Below are 21,635 nucleotides of genomic sequence, written 5' to 3' on the forward strand. Positions count from 1 at the left end.
ATGTTTTTCTGCACCAGCAGGTGGTGGAAAAGAGCTACATTAACGCTGATGGAGCTTTTGGTCCCTTTGCTGTTTGCAGGGGTTAAAGGTGTTCCTGTTTATTGGCTAGATTGGGATTTCACTTATATTGCACAACTGGAGTTGCATTTTGGTAATTGAACCTAAGTCACAGTAGTGAAAACTACGGCTGTAAAAATCAGTATGGTGCAATCTTAGCAAATTCTACCATCGTTAGCTTATTTGTCCGATGGTAAAAGCTCATAAATGCATGTAAACGTCGATACTAAGCTAACAGCCCTGCTGAAGCAAGTGTGCGTACTCCACTCTTACTCAGGTCTGTAGCTTTCACAACAACGCCTGACTTTAAAGTTAACTATTTATTTGACTGGTAAACAAGGCGTCTTTCGTGTAGCGATTATCAATTAGAACTAAAAATCGTTCGTTGCCTAGCAACCACGCTTTTTTAATTAACGTTCGCTTCCAGGAGTAGCTAGTTAGCTAATATTTAGCTTAATGCACTCGTAGTATATATACACACAGTAGTGCACGTAAAACATTACAACGGCAGTGAAAAAAGCCTGTAAGTATTTTAAAACTTAAGTCAACTTAAAGTTTAAACAAGACTTGGTGTGTCCCTAACAAAAACGCATATGGCAACACAGAGTTTCCCCAGTGACATCTGGTTTGCTATCTGACATGTAAGCTCTTATGTTATGTCAAATATTTTATATTACATATGTAAAAATTGAGAGAACTTAATATGCAGCTGAGTCCACACTGGAAGCGATTCAAACCGATAAGGCCACTAGAGATCATTGAAAGGCAAAGACATTAAGCGACTCCGGGCGAAACACCGAAGTGGGTGGGACTTCGGGACAAACATTTTTTATTTCAAATCCCAGGCGAGCAGTAAGGCGACTACCAATGAGAATGTAGAATATCGTTGATTGACACATGACCTTGTAGCATATTTACCACTAGGTTACCTCTAACCAGAGCCCATGAGTAAGTAATTCCAACTGCTCTGCCTCTAGCGTATTTATTAGAGGGTTACCGAGGCAACCGGCGCCTGGAACGACCACAGGTCGTCATTTTCGAAACGATGCCCTACGAGTAAATCGCTTTCAGCTAAGCAACAGTCACTGTCGACTGTCGCTCGCCTCCGTGCTACCATACACAGACACCAAACGCTGTTTAGACTTTAAAGCCACTCAAAGGAGCTTGTAAATTAGCATTTACTATAACACTTCCGGGCATTTATTTTTTTCAAAATAGAAGCCTCTGCAGCGCGCTGCCGTTGTGATGCTTTTTACACACACTTGACGCTTCCGCTTTTCTTTGGCTTCCCTCTATTGACTCAACTCTGCTTCAAAAGCGTTTTTTCCATTCTCACGTGCTCGCGCGCGCACGCACGCTCTTATTCTCACTCACTCACTCCTTTCTCTTCTCAAAAGCGCCTTGTGAAGCGGATTGACAGGCTAGAATGAAAATGAGGCGGACGCTCGCTCGCGACTTCAGTGCGTACGCGTCCTTTTGAGAAAGACCTCTAAAGTTGGATCATATCACCATGGGAGCTGTTTGGGCTGCAAGGGACTTTTGTTTGTTTTTGCTCCTGTTAAATAGTCGCCAAAACGCAGCGCTTCCAGAGTTTCGAGGTGGGACTGTAGTGAGTGTGTGAGCGTGTGTGTGTGTTGTCTTTTGCAGTCGTGGAGACTTTACGCACGCTTTTCCCAGGAGTGCGCTCCATGTCGTTTCACCAGCAGCGACTTTTAGCATTTTCTCCTAATTCCTAACAACTTTGTATTATAGGAAAAAACAGCACTGCCGTGGCAGGTTGCGCGCTCCGTGTGCATAAACGTTTCCAAAAAGTTTTGTTTTTTGGCATGTTGTTAACGTTCAGGTTTTCACAGGATTTCCCCCCCATTTCGACTCATACTCTATTATTTCGTTTTTATCAGTTAAATCTGAATTTTCCGGCTTCATTCTCACAAATATGTCGGCTTTTTGTTAATTTTCTAACGTGTTTTTGATGATAATGCATTCCTGTAGATCCATGCGCAGAGGGAAGTGATGGCTGTCACATTGACGCTATTTGTCAAACGACCCAAGACTCTTATAAGTGCACGTGTAAAGCAGGTTTTAAAGGCGATGGAAAACAGTGTGAAGGTAAGCATTGTGTAAATGTTTAGCCACAGATTTCTTTTCTTCCTGTTGCAGCCACACCTTGTTCTAATTGTTCAGAGCCTAAGATGTTTTAGCATTTTTAGCTTTTTCTCCCCACCCCAACCTTTATATGTTGTTTGTTTCTCAGATATTGATGAATGTGACCTGGAGTACAATGGGGGTTGTGTGCATGAGTGCAACAACACACCAGGCAATTATCGCTGCACTTGTTATGATGGGTTTCATTTGGCACATGATGGACATAACTGTCTAGGTAAGATTAGCTTTAAACTAAATAAGCAATCTTTCATGGTAGACGGGGAGCTTGCGTCCTCAGCTGTGTAAACTCATGCTTTATAAAACGCTGAAGACGGTCTGTGTTGGTTTATGTAAGTGAATACCTCCCACCTGAAGCATTGTAAGTTGTTTACTCATGTGATCGATTCACTGTCCTGTAGATGTGGATGAATGCCAGTTCAACAACGGTGGGTGCCAGCACACTTGTGTCAACACAATGGGCAGCTACGAGTGCCGCTGCAAAGAGGGCTTCTTCCTCAGCGACAACCAGCACACGTGCATCCACCGCTCTGTGGGTGAGTATATGTAACACAAAGTTTGAAATAGTCGCTAACTCATCTACAAAAGATTGTGTGTTTGTGGATGCCTGTGTGCCCTAATTGTGTAAAACTAGTAAAAAAAAAAAAAAAAGAAAGAGAAAGATGTAGCAGATTCTCCAAGAGACTGATGACACAATGAGGGGTGACAGGTTCAAGCTGGCTCCTGTCACTGAGCTTTCATCTGAAACAGCAACATGCTGTGGGAAAAAGGATCTCTGTGTCCCACAGAACAAAATAAGTCAATAACTGCAACACTCTGGTCTATGCGGTCTGTGTCACAGATTTGTCTGAAGCGCCTTTGTTTTGTCTCCTTCACTGAAGTCGACTCAAATGTGACTACTTTCCACTCCATCGGGTCTTGACAACCCTTTTATATCCCAGTGGACCTATCTGCTCAGCTGTGACCCGTCCATATAAATGCTGCTACAAATCACCATTGAATATGTTGTTTTGTTTTTTGTTGTTTGGGGTTTTTTTGGGGAATGAACTTTAGATTCTTGTTCCCTCTGTAGAGGCGCTAAGAATAACGCAGCAGTGGATGTTTTTGGCTTGTGTAGGGGCGTGAGAACAATCAGTGTCTTTCAAGTTTCCAGACTAATCTCTCAGTATGTGCGCCTTTGTGTGTAGCTGGTCAGTCACTGTAGGAGAGTTTCATTGTGTACCTCTCTCCCTCTTTCTATCCAGAGGGCCTCAACTGTATGAATAAGGAGCACGGCTGCGCCCACATCTGCAAGGAGACATCCAAAGGGGGTGTGGCCTGTGAGTGCCGTCCAGGCTTTGAGCTGGCCAAGAACCAGAGAGACTGCATCTGTACGTGCACGCTAACACTCGCAAGTGCATCGGGCTTCTTATGTTGAACTGATTATTTGCATTAATAGTTGCATGTTGTTTACCTTACAGTGACTTGTAACCATGGCAATGGAGGCTGCCAGCACACCTGCGAGGACACTGAGAACGGCTCCGTATGCAGGTGTCACAGCAGGTACACTCTGCAGCCTGACAGGAGCTCATGTGTAGGTAAGCAGGCTGACACTGAGCTGAGACGAGGAATGCAAAACAGTGAGCACAATGCTGCAGTGAAAGAAATGCTGGGATACACATAATTTTTTTATGATTGATATGTTATTGAATTTTGGAGGAAGAGAGGACAGTATATGCCCGTGCATACACACTGTATATACGTTGTTTTGTTTTTTGTAAAAAAAAGCATGCTTAGGATCAGGTGAGCAGGTGGTAGGTGTACATGCATAAAAAGGAGGTGAGACAAAAATTTATCTCCATGAGCTGTTAATATGGTGAAGATATCTTTGTCATTCCAATCCTGCCTGGTAAAGATAATGTTTCCCACTCCATAGCCAGCCATCCAGCAGGCACATTAGACCACTCTGTCATCTAAAACACATCACATCAAATATCCTCTATTATCTTTAATGTCCTCACATCATTTTCCAACCAGCGTGCAAGGTTGCGAAGTGATAAAACATTTTTCCAAAGATGCCAAATAATAAGCCATTACATCTGAGTACATTAATCTAATGGTTCAGCCTTAAAAAAAGATGGCAGTCATGCTCTAAGTGTCAACTGACCCAATAATAAAATAACGTTGTAGGCTAGATGAACGTTTTTTATGACTTAATTGGAGTCATGCTTTCAAATCTAGATGATGTTTACAGCATTTTAAAGCTTTAACAAAGAAACACAAAACATGTATACAATGTTTTAACCTGACGATAATTATTTTTACATACATATATACTCATTTATGTTCAGTATGAAGCAAAATAGATCTAGATTTCAGCCCAGGGTGGGCGAAGTCCAGGAGCTGCCTACACTATTTTTTTTCTTCTTGAGTTATGAGGAGGCTACCCTTATGAATGGATGAAATTAGAGGATCCCTCTTTCACTCTATCAGTTCTCCTGTTAGGCAGCGTGCATTTTTCCACACAGCGGTTGTAAAGGATAAGGATCAGCCGTCAGATAGCGGGTAATATCTCTCCTTCCAAGCCAGCAGTGTGTGTGAGGTCTGGGCGTGTCACTGCGACGTTGTCTCCGTGATTCACTTTTCTGATCTGCCGTGTTATCTGACACACACCAAGCCACCACAAGCTGAACATCTCAAGTGTCAAAACACATCTGCACCCTGATGGCTGGCGTAAACACTCACTGAGGATAACAGTAAAGCATTACTCTGGTTTTGTGTGTCACAGAGCGAGATGAAGCCACCACAGAGTCCTTGGACCACAATGCCACGTCCTTTACAGAGGTGGACAAGCGGGTCAAACGAAGGCTGTTAATGGGTAATAATAAGACTCCCGCAGTTTTGAATTTGTGTGGGGTTTTTTTGGTTTTTTTGGTTGTTGTTTTTTTTACGTGTGAAGCTTCCAGGAAGCCCTCAGGAGTGGGGAGAGGAGTTTATTTCTAGCAAACTGATACATTCCTCAGTCTTTTGAGCAAACTGTGAAATGGCTACATGCTCACTTTCTCACCGCCGATCTCACCTGAAATATACACGTATGTGACAGTGTGGTACATTTCACATTTTCCTTCCATTTGGAAAGGAAAGCATGTGAATCTTTTCTTCTATGTTGAGTATTCATCAGTTGTGTGATTCTGGGTCACTCAATACATGTAAAACATTGTGTGATTGGTACTTTATTAGGTATGCAGTCTCATCCGGTGAGACTGTATGGGTCAGCCCTAATCCAAACATCTCAGTGACGTTAGACGCACAATATTGTTAAATTCTGCACGTTAATTTAACCTTTTAAATCAGTGGACGAAATTGTTTAAAGGGTACTTTACAGGAAATCGTTTTATTCTGCTAAGTTCTAGTATTTTGTCACAAACGGAAAGCACAGCATTCCCCACTAGGAGAAAGGTCTTTTGCATGCAGTGATAAGGCGTGTTGCATTTTTAGAAACCTGCGCCGTGAACAATGGCGGCTGCGACTGCACCTGCAAAGACACATCCACCGGCGTGCGCTGCAGCTGCCCCGCTGGCTTCACGCTTCAGCCAGATGGGAAGACGTGCAAAGGTCAGACTGCCGTCTTCACAACGAGGGATAGTATCTTAATACGCTAACAAACCTGCACGTGAAAATGCGTTCTTAGAATCTCACTTGTTTCACCCGCAGATATCGATGAATGCGAGGTCAACAACGGCGGCTGCGATCACTCCTGCAAGAACACCATCGGCAGCTTTGAGTGCAACTGCAGAAAAGGTTTTAAGCTGCTGACAGACGAACGCTCCTGTCAAGGTAGACGTGGCTCCTGAACTGCAGGAGCAGTAACAGGAACTTGCATGAACGAGATAATGATGACATTTACAACATCTCTCTCTTGTTTCTTTTTCTTTTTTTTTTTTTTTATCACTGAGTGAATTTAGATTTTTCTTTTTTACAAAAAGAAAATTAGTATCATGTTGAATTTTTCTGAGTTTTTCAGACTTCTACATCATTAGTGTGATTTTATTCAACTTGAATTACTTGACAATTATTTCATGGTTCAGGCTTTAAAGAGTTGAATACATCAGGGAGCATGTAAAACCTTTTTCTGGGGTTTACTTTTGTTTACCTTTTTTTGCATCAGAGTTTGGCATGATTGATGACAATGATTTCTTTTTTAGAAGTCGTTTCTATGAAAAGCTAGTATTTTTGCTTTTGTTTTTTTTAATCTGCTGTAGTGTAATGTACCTGTTGCACTTCACTGAGTAGGAAAATGGTCGTCATTAGATGGGAAATTCCTGCTGGCGAAGATTGTAACTAACTGCCCTGCTATTATGTCATCTGCGTGATTTTGATTACAGATATAGACGAATGCTTCTTCAAGCGCACATGTGATCACACCTGTGTGAACTCCCCGGGTGGTTTTCAGTGTCTGTGCAACAAAGGCTATACCATGTACGGACTGGCCCACTGTGGAGGTGAGACTAAGTTGGGTGGAGGGCACTACACATAACAAGTTCAGCATAACACACAAGTGCTTGATGCATTTAAATGTTTTATTTGATTAAGCACACAGATGTGAGTGGTTGCTCATTGCCGTTTTTGGAAATCGATCTCTGAAATGATAAAGAGTGACTTTTTTTTCCCCCATTTTTTTCCCCCAATATTATTATTATTATTATTATTATTATTATTTTCTTTTTTTCCATCCCAGATATAAATGAATGCAGTGTGAACAATGCTGGTTGCGAGCATGGCTGTGAGAACACCGTGGGTGGATTTGAATGCTTTTGCCGTCCCGGCTATAAGCTACATTGGAACAAAAAGGACTGCATCGGTAGGTTAGCACCTGTCTCTGAATGACAAGCAGGTCTGTTATTGTCATGTCTCAATGGAAATTGTGCAGTGATGAAATGTGACAGCAAACACCTTTGTGGACAAAAACAGGAGATACTTTGAGTTGTTCTTTATTTATTTATTTGTTTACTCTTTAATTTTCTTGTGCTTGAGTAATCCATCCAAAATGCTACAAAGCTGTCAGGATTTTGGACTTTCTGTGCTTCTTCATCTTCATGTGCATCTTCCTCCTTCTTGCTTTTGAACATGTTTGAGTTTTGTTGTGGTTTTTATCTAGCGGCTGAGGGTTTATCACCTGCACAGCCCCCATCTAAACCTACTTTGAACTGTAGCAAGCAGGAGGGAGGGGATCGCTGCTTTCTGACCTGCCAGTCTCAAGTACACATCAGCAGCGGTGAGTTGGTTGAGCCAGATCTCTGTATAGTGTGAGCTGCGGTAAACCGGTGTGTTGGTTTAATAACTGAGATATTTTTTTGGCTACGTTATATATCATCTGTCATGCAATCAGTCTTTATTTGTATGGGCATCTTTCATGCAAGTTAGTGCAGTTCACAGCGCTTCACAGATGACTAACCAGTAGATAATGAGAACAAAGAGTGATAAAGCAAAGCAAATAATATGTAATATTATAATAAATTAAAAAGAGAACAAAAACATTAAGAAATAGAAGATAAAATGACCTATAAATAGATTAGAAGCACCTAAAAAAAAAAAATTGAGAAAGATATGACATTAAAGATAAAAAAAATAATGAAATGAAATACTAATAAACTAAGAATATCAAAATAAAATAAAGCTGCATAAAAAGACAGCATGTATGTGGAATATACATTAATGGTTTTATCATTGGGTGGTGCCGTGGTCAGCACTGTCGCCTCACAGTGAGTTCTCTCTGGGTACTCTGGCTTCTTCCCACAGTCCAAAAACATGCATGGGTACATCTCTCTGTGTTGGCCTGCGATAGGCTGATGACCTGTCCAAGGTGTACCGCAGCTCTCACCCTATGACAGCTGGGATAGGTTCCCTGAATTAGATAAATGGATGGATTGTCTCTTTCATAGTTTATTTTTATCATATTGCCCTCTTCAGTTTACTTGTTGACTCTCTGCGGACCCCAAGAAAAGTACTTGTTGCTGTGGTAACAGCTAACTGGGGGTGTGAATAAAAAAAAATTTAACAAGAGCTACTTGCTGATATGAAGCAGATGGCTGGTGTTGGGCTGTCAGAGTGAAGCAGCTGCAAAACATGTCAACTAATCCAGCAGGATTAGCACTGCTACAAGTCCTACATTTAAATCAGGATATTTTGACAATTGCAGGTTCACAGGTTAGTTAGAGAGAGATAAAAAGGACCACGGTGGATTGGTGAAGAAGCTTATGATACATCGAAGATGCTTTTTGTATAGTCAGTGCATATTATGTCTTCAAACAGCACAATTCAGTCAGGTGGAAGTGCAACTAGTCAGTAAGCTCAACAGTTGTAGATTTAATTGAGTGAAAAGTCTGTTGACGGACTTCATGTTCATACATGCTGCCTGTCTTTTGTCTTAGTTGTTTTTTTGGCCCTTACTTTTGTCAGTGTCGGTCCCTGTGTCACGGCCTTGTGTGTTTTCAGGGACGGAGGATTCCTACACAGTGACCTGTGGAATGCCTCTGCCCTGCTTGGCTGACGCACAAAAGAACAACAGTGGCTCATATTGCTTAGGCAAGTACAGGACATCGCAGATTTACATCTTTTTTTTTTTTTTTTCCGCTCTGCCAAAGAAAACAGTAACACAGGAACAGGTAGGTCACGCTTTACTTGTCTTCACTTGATAACGATATTTTCTGTCCCCCTGTCGTGCAGGTCGAGAAACGACTAGCCTTGCCCGCATTAAGACAACGGCCACTTTTAAGTCTGGCACCGCAAGGTGCAACTTAAAACGAAGTCAGGAGAAACTCAGGGAGAGCCTAAACTCAGCGCGCTCAGGTACAGCTCCACGCCGACTCAAAGCACAAGACTTAGAGTTATATTGTCTTTATGTTGCTGGTTAAAAAACATTTTGGCTTTACCGAGAACTGCCAACATCTAAAGACTCTGAAGCAGACCTTAAAGATGCTTCAAAGAAAACCAAAAACCAAGAGCAAATGTGAAAGAAATTTGTGGGGAAAGTGATGTGGTTTTGAGTGTCTTCCACATCTCAGCACAGCACTTTGTCTGCCAGTGACAGGGAGGATGTAATTAGCCACAGGATGCCTTTTCAGTTGTGTGTGACCTAGCTATCAATCAAACACGATTCTGATTGTAGGATTATTTTGCTTCTACAAAAGGAGCTCAGCATGGCACATCCCTCACAGACACTGAAAGGAAACCAACATCTCATTGCCATTGCATCCCTTTTGTTCTATTAGCTTTTCACTGTGCATGACCAAAGATTATTGTATGTGATTAATGTTTCCTGTCTGTTAACAACTGTGCAATTTTTCTCTTTGTTGTGCTTGCTGGGGGTTTGTTGTGTCCCATGTTCACAGAAAGGAAGTTTCTCTTCACTGAAAATGTCCAGTTCAGCTACGTGAGCCTGCGCTGCACCTCATCCGGACAGAGAATGCGTAGCCGCCATGGCAGGAAGGCCGGCGAGGAGGACGGCTCCTCAATCACTGCTGAGTTTGAGCTGGATGTGAACCTAGAGGAGGTAACAGGTTGGTCTCTCTGTGGTTTCTGCTTGCCTGCCCGCCTGCCTGTCTGCGACCTGTGATTATGATTCTTAAATCTGTCTTTCGCCGCTCTGTTTGTCACTAAACAAACCAAGCTGTGTAAAAGTATCTCCTGTTTTGACTTGGCTCTGGTGATGGGCTCTAGATTTGGGGCAAAGGGTGTTTTTGTTTAATTTCCTTGATTTCTGCGTTAGCGGTATGAAGTAAGCTTATGGGAATCTAGGCATGAAATTGCAGGTTATTGCAGGTGAACAATAGGAAATCTTGCTTTGGAAACTCTTGCAGTATCAAGTGCTTTTCTCAGCAGAGGGTTGTGATGTGAACTGCGTGCGCCGCCGTTCAGAGAAGAGGCTCAGGAAGACCATCAGGACCCTGCGGAAGTCCATCAACCGGGAGCAGTTCCACCTCCACTTTGCCGGAGCAGACTACAATCTATCCAGGAGTCCGGGCCAGCTGGCAGAGCTGCCAGAACACTGCGTAGCAGGACAGATGCTCTTGGGCAGAAAATGTGGTGAGTTGAGTTTATGTGTGTAGTGTTTATTCACTGTAGAAATCCTGTTAACGAGCAGAGCACAAACAGTTAATCCAGGCAAAACTTCTACTGGAAACGTTAATGCTTTTCATCTTTCCCACCGCTTTGTTTTTTGAGGCAGCAGCACTTGTGAGCATACCCCATACACACACAGTAGACCCATAGTCATGGCTTTAAGTAATTGAATTGGTCCAAGCCAGTGAGATATATTTAGACAGGCGGGTTTAATGATTGGATTTGGAGCAGGTGTGGGCCAGATGAATGCCATATTTGGTTTGCAGACATTCTGTAATGAGCAAGTTGGAGGGGGAAAGTGAGCTTGTGTGGAAGAACAGAGAAGCTGTTGTTGGCCCTCCAAGCTGCGAGATCTTCCAGCATCTCCATGGGATAAAAGTGTAACATTAGGGCTGATGGCAGGTCTCCTGCTGCCTCTTGCTTGAATTTTATATACAACCTGCGCTGGAGAAAAATGCTCTTTAAATAGGGCCACACACTGTCGATGGTGGAGAGCTCAAGGCAGGCTTGTGTTTTCTCTGGCGGCTGCAACTGTATGCCCCTATTTTCAGGCCTCACAATGTGTTGGCTGCGTGCTGGACATCTTCTCGGTATCAGCGAGGGGAAACTGGTGCCTTTCCTCCTAAATTGTGATGTCTAAATATTTATTCAGGCAGTATGCGCTTTGTTCAATATATGCGTCAGTGTTGAGGATGTTTTAACTTAATGTAGGCCCAGATCTTTATCCCCAGATCTCAGGAATATGGCTGATGGCCAAAAACATGTGTCAAACTATAGCCGCTCTGTAGTTTCATGAGATAATGTCTGTTGAGGGAAAGTCATAAGTTTTGCTTTCCATTCATCTCCCTGTAATTTTTTTTTCTTTGGTCTCATCATTAACATTTAAGCTACGTCTGCTGTTAAGCTTTCCTGACATGATTTATTTCACATCTTAAGTGTCTTTATTCCTTCCGTCCCCCGCTTTGCTTTCAGGTCAACATTAGGCAGTCTATTGGTTGTGGCAAGGGTGTAGACATGTAATTTGGGAGAGGAGGGAAAAAGGAGAGGGGGGCTCTGAAAGGCATTCTTCTTAACCTCCAGCTCTTTAAAGGAGCTATATTTTTCCCTCCTCCCCCATCTTTTGCTCTGGCTTAGTTTGGAGTGCAGTTTAGTCCTTTTCAATTTGCCCACTCCATTGAAAACCCCATTTGAGGCTCATTCTCACTCCTTGAGAAGAACAGTCTTCTGTGGATTTGAAGAAAACACTGTGCACAGTTTAAAGCGTGGCAGCTCCTCCTCCTCTGTGCTGTGTTTGGGTTATTGGTTGAAGTAACGTTCATATTCCGGGACATTGGTTCAGTTTAAATAACTTGTGATGTGATGTTAGCTTATTAATAACATGATCATTTTGAGTCTAAAATTTATTTCAACTCTACATTATTTATGTGCAGGAAAACAACCAAAGCATACTTTATAAGAGGCTTCATGTGAACGTGTCCACCACAGGTCCACACATTCTCACATCCATGTGAGTGTCGCAGTGAACTTGTTTGTGTGTTTGTTTTAACGTCGGAGATGTTTAGGAAGTGCTGTTGGTTCAAGCTGGCACTTTAAGTGCTGTCTCCCCCCCCCACTACCCTTGCACCCCAGCTGGGGGCCACTTTGCATGACCCCTAGCCACTAAACTGCTAAAGAGAATTGACTTCACCCACACCATGGGAATCAATTAGCATCAGCTGTTTGGGCCCCTGCTTGATGGGTGCGAGCAGTGATTGGACCAAGTAGAATGGGGGGATTCAGAAACCTGACCTCTTTTATTGGGTTCAGCTCCTTACTACTGTGATACCACAGTGTTTTCCTATGTCATCAAGTAGGCAAAAACCAGGGACTTGAATAGAGGTCAAAGGTCTTTTAAACCTCTTTGGGGCCATCAATTCGAGAACTCTATAGAACCGTTCTTTGCATTTGAAAGGCTTCAAGTTTTTTTTTTTTTTTTTCTCTTTTTCACTCTCACTCTGTCTCTTCCCTCACAGCTTCCCTCTGTCAAATAAAAGCTGTTAGAGGACAATGCAGTGATGGCTCCTTGTGGTCTTTTAGAATAAACAAAAGGCTTCAAAAATGAGCTGCTCTTGATAGAATTACATTTTCTTTCTCCCAACGAAAACCTAACAGTCTGCAGAGCCACGTATAATGGATCTGTGTGAAAGCTTTTGTGTGTCGAGCTCTCTCTGATATTGGTTCTTTTCTTTCAGCCCGGTTGAAGGCTACATATGAGGCACGTTTTGCTCGAAAGTCTCAGGAGTTTAATTGATTTATTCTTGTGTGAGCTCAGCTTTAGTTTTCAAGTGAAGTTCTTACGGCTATCAGACAGACACAGTAATTGCCAAATTAATTACAGGCATCAGTCTGAATGGGAGGAACCAAAGCAAAACAGTGTTTTAGCCCCTTTAATCAAGTGTTTGCGCTTTTATACGATAAAAGGGAAGCTCTCCCTTTGATTTGCGGCTGTGATTGCTTTTTAAAAGAGCTGAGGGTGCTTACGTTGGCATTTAAAGTTCCTCTCTGATGCACAGCCATGTTGTGTCAAGTATTAAGACAGGTGTAGGTGTGGATGCAGTAAAGGCAGCACTGGGAGAGGCTGTTGTTCTTTTGTCCCCATGATTTTGTTTTTGCATGGCTGTTTTAGGTTGGTTTGCAAATGTACTTTAATGGCATTTGGACTTTTAATTTGTGTGTTTCATGCAGTCCAAAGCAAATAAAATTCATAACTTCAGGTCAGTTTATTTGTATAGCTCATTTAGGCACAGCAAACACTGAACAAAGTGCAAAACAATCATGTAAAACAGATCAATAAAGATAAATGTTAAACAGACAAATAAAAGTTGACTTAAAGGGAATAACCAACAATAAGGGAATGTAATTAAAAAGCAAAAGTTTACAAGAAGATACAATTAAAATGAGACTTGAACCTGAAACCTGCAATAGTTACACTGTGTTAATGTAATGCACAAGCATTTTCATAGCTGACATCTTATCATACAGTTGTAGCTAAGATAAATGTACTTATCTCTCCTTTAGGCATCATGTAGGTTATCCTTTTGTTAGTATCAAGCCGTACTCTGTTTAGTGACACAAATCTGACATTTGAATCCAGTGGGCATATTTCACAAACATTTTACGAACATGCTCTTCTACTGTTTTCTATTTGAAGACTCTAGAACTTTATATAGGCATCACAACAGCATCACTACTTTACATGATGCAGTCCTGATATGTTACCTGCGCGTTGTTCACATCTGATTGTGTGGTGCCATATAAAGATGGTCTGTAACCGTACAGCCTAATGCACCACTCTCTGGTACAATAATCTACACTGAGCTCAGTGATACCTTTAAGATGGCAGGAAAACGCTGTCAACAGATAATTGTTCGGGCTCAGCTGCCTTCTTAAAGCTGGCGCTCACTGCTCTTTACTGTGTTTATCAAGTTCAAGTATTTACATGATCCTCTTTGATTACACTTGAGAGGCAGCTGTGATCTGGGTTTCTTTAATGGTCTCATCATTCACTGTAGCTGCGGTGTTTATTGTGTACATCTACGCTGTGGTTAGGACTGCTTGATTGTGTGTAACCACGGGGCAATCTGCTATATTTGTTGATTCATGTCTGCTTATCGCATTGTTCTTTTTTACCCACACACTCTTATGGTGTGGTTATTTGTCCATGAGTGCCACCTGACCTGATCTGTCTACTAAATTGACTTTAATTACAAGTTCAAACGTTAACGTATGTTTTGGATGGCTTATCTTTAAGTGTTTGTTTTTAGTTTTTGCGGAAATGTTCCCTCATCCTCAAACAGTTACATTTGTTTGTAATTGACTCTATATCACAGAATTACTGTCTGAAAAATATTTCTGTGTGTTTAGTATTTAAAAAATATGAGTTTTCCCCCCTCAACTTGGCATAGCACAAAGATAAAACTGTTAGCACATGCTTAGCAACTCTTTGGAGAAACTTTGTAGGCCGACATTTGCTTTATGTGCACTAGAGACGGGCATGCAACAGTGTCTCGCTACAAGTATGTCACAGAACGGCTAAACTTTAATCTCTCTTGATGTCCTTTTCCATCTGTGTCTTAGTGAGCTGCAGTGTTGGGACCTACTACGATGGCGATCAGGGACGGTGTTTGTTGTGTCCAGCTGGAACGTATCAGGACGAGGAGGGACAGATGTCCTGTGAGGTGTGTCCTACACCTCAAGGAAGAGAAGTCTCCAAAGTGGTGGGAGCTCGAAACATTTCAGAGTGTGGAGGTAAAACACCATATTTTAACATTTAAAAAACATCAAACAATAAAATGTTATAGTTTTACTGTATTATAAACTGGTTTGTCTTAATTCTTTATGATGTGTCCTTTAAACATACTTTACTGCAGGCAACTTGACATTTAATGTCTTGTGTGTTGACTTTGTATGTGTTGAAATCCTGGAGATGTCACAAGACAGGAACCTACCACGAGGGCTGCTTTAAGTGCTTTGGAAGATTTCTGAGTGTCTGTCTGTGGACAGATTTTGATCATGTGCTATCAAAACTTTACAGGTGCCAAGTTTCAAATTAAAGACAGGTTCACAAATGGGTGTTTTCACAGATTGAGTGATCCTACAGCCAAATGTTAATGCTAATTTTTAATTTTTAATTTTACAAGCAGTTAAAATGGTCAAATCAACTCACCAAATCACCCATTCAGTGCTTTTATCTGTAGCTAAGCACTTTCTAACATTCACACACACTCAATTCTGTATGTTACCCAAGGATGCTTCAGCATGCAGGCAGGAGGAGTCGAGGATTGTTTCACCGACTTTCTGATTGGTAGATGACCTGCTCTACCACCTGAGCCAGTATTAATCTGGTTTGTGCAAAAACTAGTCACCTTTAGGGCTCAGAAAGCGGGTCACAAATAATTACACTTTCCAGCTGATTTCAGAAGCAATAGTAAATTCTCTTTTTTACTTTATGGTGACATGTAAATGCCAAGCAACTTCCTGTCAAACGTAAAGCCCAGGGGCCAGAATCAGCCTGCCAAAGACTGACCCACTGCGCAGCTTTGGAGAGTGTGAAGGAAGGGATGAATTTTAGACTTTTAACTGCATTTTTAAAAAAATGTTTTTCAGCTTTCCCTACTGACACAGACCCCTCTCACGGCCAGTCATACTGCACCAAATTAAAAAACAAATAAATAAACAATGAAAAAAGAGACTGTGTGTTATTTAACTACCTACTAAAAAATTTATATTTTATAGATATTTATATCAAATAAATAATAGAAAAAAAAGCAACAGCCGCAGAAAATTAAATCTAAAGTTGTGAAGGTACAAAAGAAGCAGTGGTGCCTCGATAAAGATCTCGCTGGCAGTTGTTTTGCTTTGTGTAAATCTGAAGAAGCTTGAATATGAATTAACTTCTTTTAGTCCTGAATAAAAAGCTCAAGGAGCCACCATGTTTTGTTCTCCTCCTGTGCTGTTATCAGAGTCACATCTCGCCTGACAGACTAAACAAGACGAGCTATCACACATCCACTTTGTACTAGTCACCCAGGAGTTACACACAGTGAGAGGTGGAGATGTAACAGCATTTTTCATTAGTATTTTCTTAAGTTTTGCTAAATAAAAGTAAAGCAAAGTTGTTGTTGTGTTTTTTAAGTGGACAGAGCATTTCCTGCTTCTAACAGTGTGACTTGACCCAGTGAATGTTTGTGTGTGTTCAGGTCAGTGTTCCCCTGGTCAGCACTCCCACGATGGCTTCATCCCCTGCCTGCTCTGTCAACCTGGAACGTACCAACCAGAGGTGGGGCGCACCTCCTGCTTCTCCTGTGGAGGGGACCTGGGCACCCGGCGCAGCGGGGCTGTCTCATTTCAGGAGTGTGAGACCAAAGGTATGAAAGATTTTAGTTATGTCACTGGATATAAAACCTAATAACTTCTGCCTGGTTTATTTTAGCTTTCGCTTTAGTTTAGCTTCAATATAAACGAAGGGTTTAAATGGTTCTTTTGGAGCTGAGAAAGTTTATGAAAGCCTGCCAGACTTGTGAAATAAAGTGAACCATCTGTTGTTTTAGGGATTTTAACTCTTTTTGTGACTTCAAAACATTGTGTAGCATTTGCAGGTGTTGATAGGGACTCTGCTGCCCTCTGCAGCTGTTGTATGGTTTTTACCAGGCACAGAGAGTTTCCGTTCTAACTCAAGCGCAGAGTTTTTTGTTGTTGTTGTGTTTTGTTTTTTTTATGTATAATGTTTTAACTGAAGATTTTTCAGGTATAATGTAGGATAAGATTTTTTTGTACCCCGAATGTTGGTGGCATTAAATCAGCTAACAGCTCTCTATCGCTGGCCTTTGCTCCTGCAGTGCAGTGCTCTCCAGGACATTACTACAACACCAGCACACACCGCTGCATTCGCTGCCCTATGGGCACATATCAAGGGGATTTTGGTCAGAACTACTGTGTCACCTGCCCTGGAAACACCACCACCGACTATGATGGTTCCACTAACATCATGCAGTGCAAAAGTATGTATATCTGTAGGGGGTGTGGCGGGGTTTCAGTTTCCAATATTAGGATTCCATTTCAGATATTTTTAATTTTTGTGTCACTTACAGACCGACGATGTGGAGGAGAGCTCGGGGATTTTACAGGTTACATCGAATCTCCCAACTACCCGGGAAACTATCCTGCGAATATCGAGTGCACTTGGATCATTAACCCTCCCCCCAAACGCAGGATCCTTATTGTTGTCCCTGAAATCTACCTGCCTATTGAGGATGAATGTGGAGACTACTTGGTGATGAGAAAAAGCTGTGCGTTCTACTGTGTTTGTGCCATTTAACTAACAAATAAAATATAACAAAGGGGTCTTAGGTTGGATTTGCTTTGGTTTGGGCTCAAGTTAAGATTATGATCCCTTTTTTAAGACGCTATAATCCTCAGAAGTTATGAAAACAAGTGTCTGCTTACAATATAGTCTGTGTGTGCAGAGCAGGATGAATCGGCACAGTGGTAGAAAAACATCTCTTAATGTCATAAGAGTGGTTTTCATATTCATCAGTAGTTACGTATTAAGGCCTTTCCTCTGTGCTTCTTTCCTCACAGCTCTCCCCAACTCTGTGACGACCTATGAGACGTGTCAGACGTACGAACGTCCCATCGCCTTCACCTCCCGCTCCAAGAGGCTTTGGATACAGTTCAGGTCCAATGAGGGAAACAGCGGCAAAGGCTTCCAGGTTCCATATGTGACGTATGATGGTGAGATGGTTTGTCTTGGAAATAAGATTAGTACTGTAATTCCATGTAAGTTCACAACCTGGTCCCACCAAACCAGCGCACACTATATTGTGTCTCTCATTTTTCCAATATAAATTATTGAAATCCTCATTTTCATTCAGCATTTATCTTTCAGAAGCAGAGCAAAGTGTTTTCATTTCATTCATGCAGCCTTGTGGCCTGGCAGGAATCTTTTTTTTTTTTTTTTTTTTTTAATGGCCCAGAAGAGACGATGTGTGCTGGGTGCCATTACGACCCATAGTTATTTGAAATTGGTACATGGTGTCCTCCCTGAGGATTATCAGAGACAACTTGGAAAAAGATGTCTGTGGGTTTTTGTCCGTTGTTTTTTTTTTGTTGTTTTTTTTTTGGGGGGGGAGGGGTAACGAATACTGTGTGCCTCATTTGTTTTAGAGAAAAAAAAATCTGCCCCTACCTGTAGAAACTGTGGTTTCCATTAAATCTTTTGTAGGGTTCTACATTTTTTTTTTTTAATTGTTTGTTTGTTTTTTGAACAATCCCTTTTAAATTTGATGAATTGAGAAAGAATAAACCGATGATACCTCTGAATATTGTTTAAATCTAGTTTGTTTTTTCTTACTAAGCTATTTATGAACGTTATTTGTTTCAGAGGACTACCAGGAGTTGATAGAAGACATCGTCAGAGATGGAAGATTATATGCTTCAGAGCATCACCAGGAAATACTTAAGGTATCGGGATTTTATAATTATATTATACAAATGTTTAACAGGGAGCACTTTGGTCTCCAGCCTGAGTAGGTCTAAAATACCTAAAACCATTAGTGTAAGCTGTATATATTTACATTTATCCATTACTTTCATCTTTTAAAGCATTGCATTCCTGACTTATTTAACCTGCTCATTAAGAGTTTTAGCTGTTTTATCTCATGGGCTATTTTCAGCTGACCATTTAGACTTTATTTGACAAAGATCAGCTGGCCAGTTTTGAGTCCTCACTGTGTTAGTGGTTTGGCTCCAGTGACCATGTAGCACCCTCTTTTGGGAACAAGTAGAAATACAGAGTACCGCTCACATTAACCCATAAGAGCCCCGACCCATTTTATTGTCAAGAAAACTGTGAGAGAGTAAGTGTTGAAACTTTAATAGGAACTTCCCTCTGTGTGTAAAGGGACAGTGACACCTGTGTCACTGTGGTTTCCTATGGGTAAAAATTACATACTGTAAGTCTGTGAAGGTTCTCAGTCATCCAGGTCATCGTAGTCTAAGGAGCTTGGAAAGAAAATCGTCTGGACTTCTTTAAGTTGCTTGAAGACGTTTCACCTCTCATCCGAGAAGCTTCTTCAGTTCTAAGGGTCAAATGGTGGAGAGTCCCAGATTTAAACCCAGTGGGAGTGTCCCCCTAAAGAGGGACAAAGGATCCCCTGATGATCCTTTACCTAATCACATGTCCAAAATGTGAACATTGACATTTTGGACAGAGAGGACAGATGGTTTGAAAGAGGAGTGAAAGAAGCCCTCTATGTCCACTGTGAGCGACCATCTTTGAACAGAGGCGGTGGTTTACAACACCAACTGTCTGCCATCTATAATCCAGTTTTGAGATCCCTTCCCAGACGCCTTAACGCCCACTCACATCCTGGGCCATCTGACCTCAGGACATCACATGATAGGGTGGGGCCAGGTTTCACAATGAGCTCACCCCAAACCCTGGCTGATTGTGACCTACACCCGTTTTCACACCTTGGCTCATGTGATTAGGTAAAGGATCATCAGGGGGTCCTTTGTCCCTCTTTGGGGGGAAACTCCCACTGGGTTTAAATCTGGGACTCTCCACCATTTGACCCTTAAAACTGAAGAAGCTTCTCGGATGAGAGGTGAAACGTCTTCAAGCAGCTTAAAGAAGTCCAGACTATTTTCTTTCCAAGCTCCTTAGACTACATACTGTAAGGAATTCTTTTGGATAACACACTTCTTTTTTTTTTTTTTTTTTTTTTTTTTTTTTTTTTTTCCCCCTCAGGACAAGAAGCTCATGAAGGCACTGTTTGACGTGCTGGCTCACCCACAAAACTTCTTCAATTATACAGCGCAAGAATCGAGAGAAATGTTCCCCAAATCCTTCATTCGCTTCCTGCGGTCCAAAGTCCTGAGGTTCCTTCGTCCTTAAAAAAAAAAAAAAAAGTTGCCACAAGGTTCCAGGATTTTTCATAATAACTTTAAATTAGAAACTGGACCCTCTTATGTGTTTTATCAATTGACCCCTGCGCATTCTAAGGTTACGTGTTGGACAAGAGGACCGCACCTGATGAAACGACCCCAATGGAAAAGTGAAATTTTTAACTGAGGAAGTGGTACAAACCACAGATCTATATGGGCTTCCTCGGAGAGGAATTAGGAGATCTCATTTGGAAAATACTTCTAACAGCAGATGAATGACATTATACAGCCCTTTAAATTTTAAAGTTGGGATTTAAATTCCAAGTCCAAATTGGGTATTTGAATATTGAGAAATACTGTACATGGCGGCATTATGGGACTCTTTAATTGCATTTGGATGAAAAACAAATATGATTAACGAACAGATATATGCTGAATGTCAGTAACACTGTATATAGGTTTAGGTTTAACATTGAGTTTTTTAACATGGCCTGCACAGGTAGGCATGAAATACTGACAGAAATACTGCAAAAATGTCAGGAACAAATAGCGCACACAAGTTTTCTTGGGGAAATTAGCACTGCAAAAGAAGTAGCCCTGCCACAAAAGCAATTATTCTGATGAATGTGTTGTATATGATGTAAAAAGTTTTAGGTGAAACGCTAATGTTTTGTAGCAGCTACATACACTTTAATGGTATAGCATGGCTGCGTTTGCTGTTGGCTCACGTATTTGGTCTTCTAAGGTGTCTGGATGAGCACTGCTGTTCTTTAAAAAATACTTTTTCCTTTCCAAAACTAGTCACAAGACAATGACTGCTTCAGCTAGGTCACTAGCAACCAAAGACAACGAATTACTCTGCAGAGAAACGGAACAATTTGTGATGCCATGAATACATGAAAAGTTCTGTAAAATAGAAGTAAACTATATTTACCTCTCCTAGATGAAACAAGTATGTATATTTTTATGATTTTGTACATCGAATGTGCTGTAAATAAAGATCGGAAACTGATTTCCACCACTTTCAACCACTTTTTCTTATTTCTGTACAAGTTCATGTGTTTGTATATGTTTAACACCTCCAGAGGAATAATAAAGTTGGTCTTTATTAAGTATTATTATTATTGAGTTAGTAGGTAGAACTTTTGAGATAAAATGCTTGCAAGAAAAAAACATGATTATTTTATCAAAAATGATATGGAGACAGGGATAAACTAGAGTAATTAGAGTAACAAGGTTGCACATAATTTGGATTTATCTTGGATAATAAAAGATGTTTCATCACTGAAACAAACCAATCTTCCATAGTTATAAAGGCCATTTTACAGTTGCAGGACATTTTCTATCAACCCCATGAATTCGAAAAGAATCTATATGAAAAAAGTGGTTCGAAAATATTTATAATGCAAAATAGTTCTTGAGCACAAGTGTAAATGCTAAAAAAGATAATTATAAAGAAATTATAAAAATAAATGGTCGATTAGTTTATTTACCTTAGCGTTTTAATTGAGTTGAGATTTTATGTATATAGCGCCAAAACACAAGGCACTTTAGAATGTAAGGTAAAGACTCTACAATGATAATATAATAATTGTCTTCCAAGAAGAATGACCCGCCTGGTGTGTCCCGGACCAGAGTTTGATACACCTGCGGTTTACCAGCGTGTCTAACCGAAGGGTGCGTTCGATTTATTGTCACGTCCTTTGCGGTTCAGTTTACTTTTATTGTGTTGTTTTTTTTGTTTGTTTGTTTTTGTAGAAATATAACCCAATTAATTGAAAGTAACTGGTTTAAATGTTGGATAATATTTCGAACAACCTTTGATGGGCGACAAACAAGCAGCTATTTGGCATTATCTGAAATGTCCCGCCCGCCGGACATCGTTTAAT

The 21,635-nt window shown here is 41.0% G+C and overlaps 1 protein-coding gene across 4 annotated transcripts; it reads left to right on the forward strand.

Moving 5' to 3' along the window:
* Nucleotides 1-70: 70 nt before the first annotated feature.
* Nucleotides 71-20,827, forward strand: scube2 (signal peptide, CUB domain, EGF-like 2). 4 transcript variants are annotated; one of them, XM_084934637.1, is made up of 23 exons: nt 71-334; nt 2,050-2,166; nt 2,312-2,437; nt 2,622-2,756; nt 3,465-3,590; nt 3,681-3,797; nt 4,988-5,077; nt 5,698-5,814; nt 5,914-6,036; nt 6,585-6,701; nt 6,938-7,060; nt 7,358-7,474; nt 8,695-8,784; nt 8,926-9,048; nt 9,591-9,758; nt 10,078-10,284; nt 14,437-14,607; nt 16,059-16,226; nt 16,698-16,859; nt 16,950-17,147; nt 17,440-17,592; nt 18,242-18,321; nt 19,610-20,827. In XM_084934637.1, exons 1-23 carry the CDS (start codon nt 265-267, stop codon nt 19,754-19,756), a joined length of 3,045 nt encoding a protein of 1,014 aa, XP_084790763.1. In that variant the 5' UTR covers nt 71-264; the 3' UTR covers nt 19,757-20,827. The 4 variants fall into 4 exon arrangements, with proteins under 4 accessions (XP_084790763.1, XP_084790752.1, XP_084790745.1 ...); XM_084934626.1 differs by lacking the exon at nt 71-334 and adding an exon at nt 780-1,655 and having other exon boundaries at nt 10,081-10,284; XM_084934619.1 differs by lacking the exon at nt 71-334 and adding an exon at nt 782-1,655.
* The last annotated feature ends 808 nt before the right edge of the window (nt 20,828-21,635 follow it).

This window comes from Perissodus microlepis, chromosome 1 (assembly GCF_051167445.1).
Source record: "Perissodus microlepis isolate ML-2025 ecotype Zambia chromosome 1, ASM5116744v1, whole genome shotgun sequence".
NCBI lineage: Eukaryota > Metazoa > Chordata > Actinopteri > Cichliformes > Cichlidae > Perissodus > Perissodus microlepis.

Coding starts and splice junctions, on each gene's coding strand:
- scube2 (XM_084934619.1), top strand. CDS start 1,568: ATGGGAGCTGTTTGGGCTGCAAGGGACTTTTGTTTGTTTTTGCTCCTG. Junction 9,049..9,590: donor CCTAAACTCAGCGCGCTCAG/GTACAGCTCCAC, acceptor CCATGTTCACAG/AAAGGAAGTTTCTCTTCACT. Junction 16,860..16,949: donor TAACATCATGCAGTGCAAAA/GTATGTATATCT, acceptor TGTCACTTACAG/ACCGACGATGTGGAGGAGAG.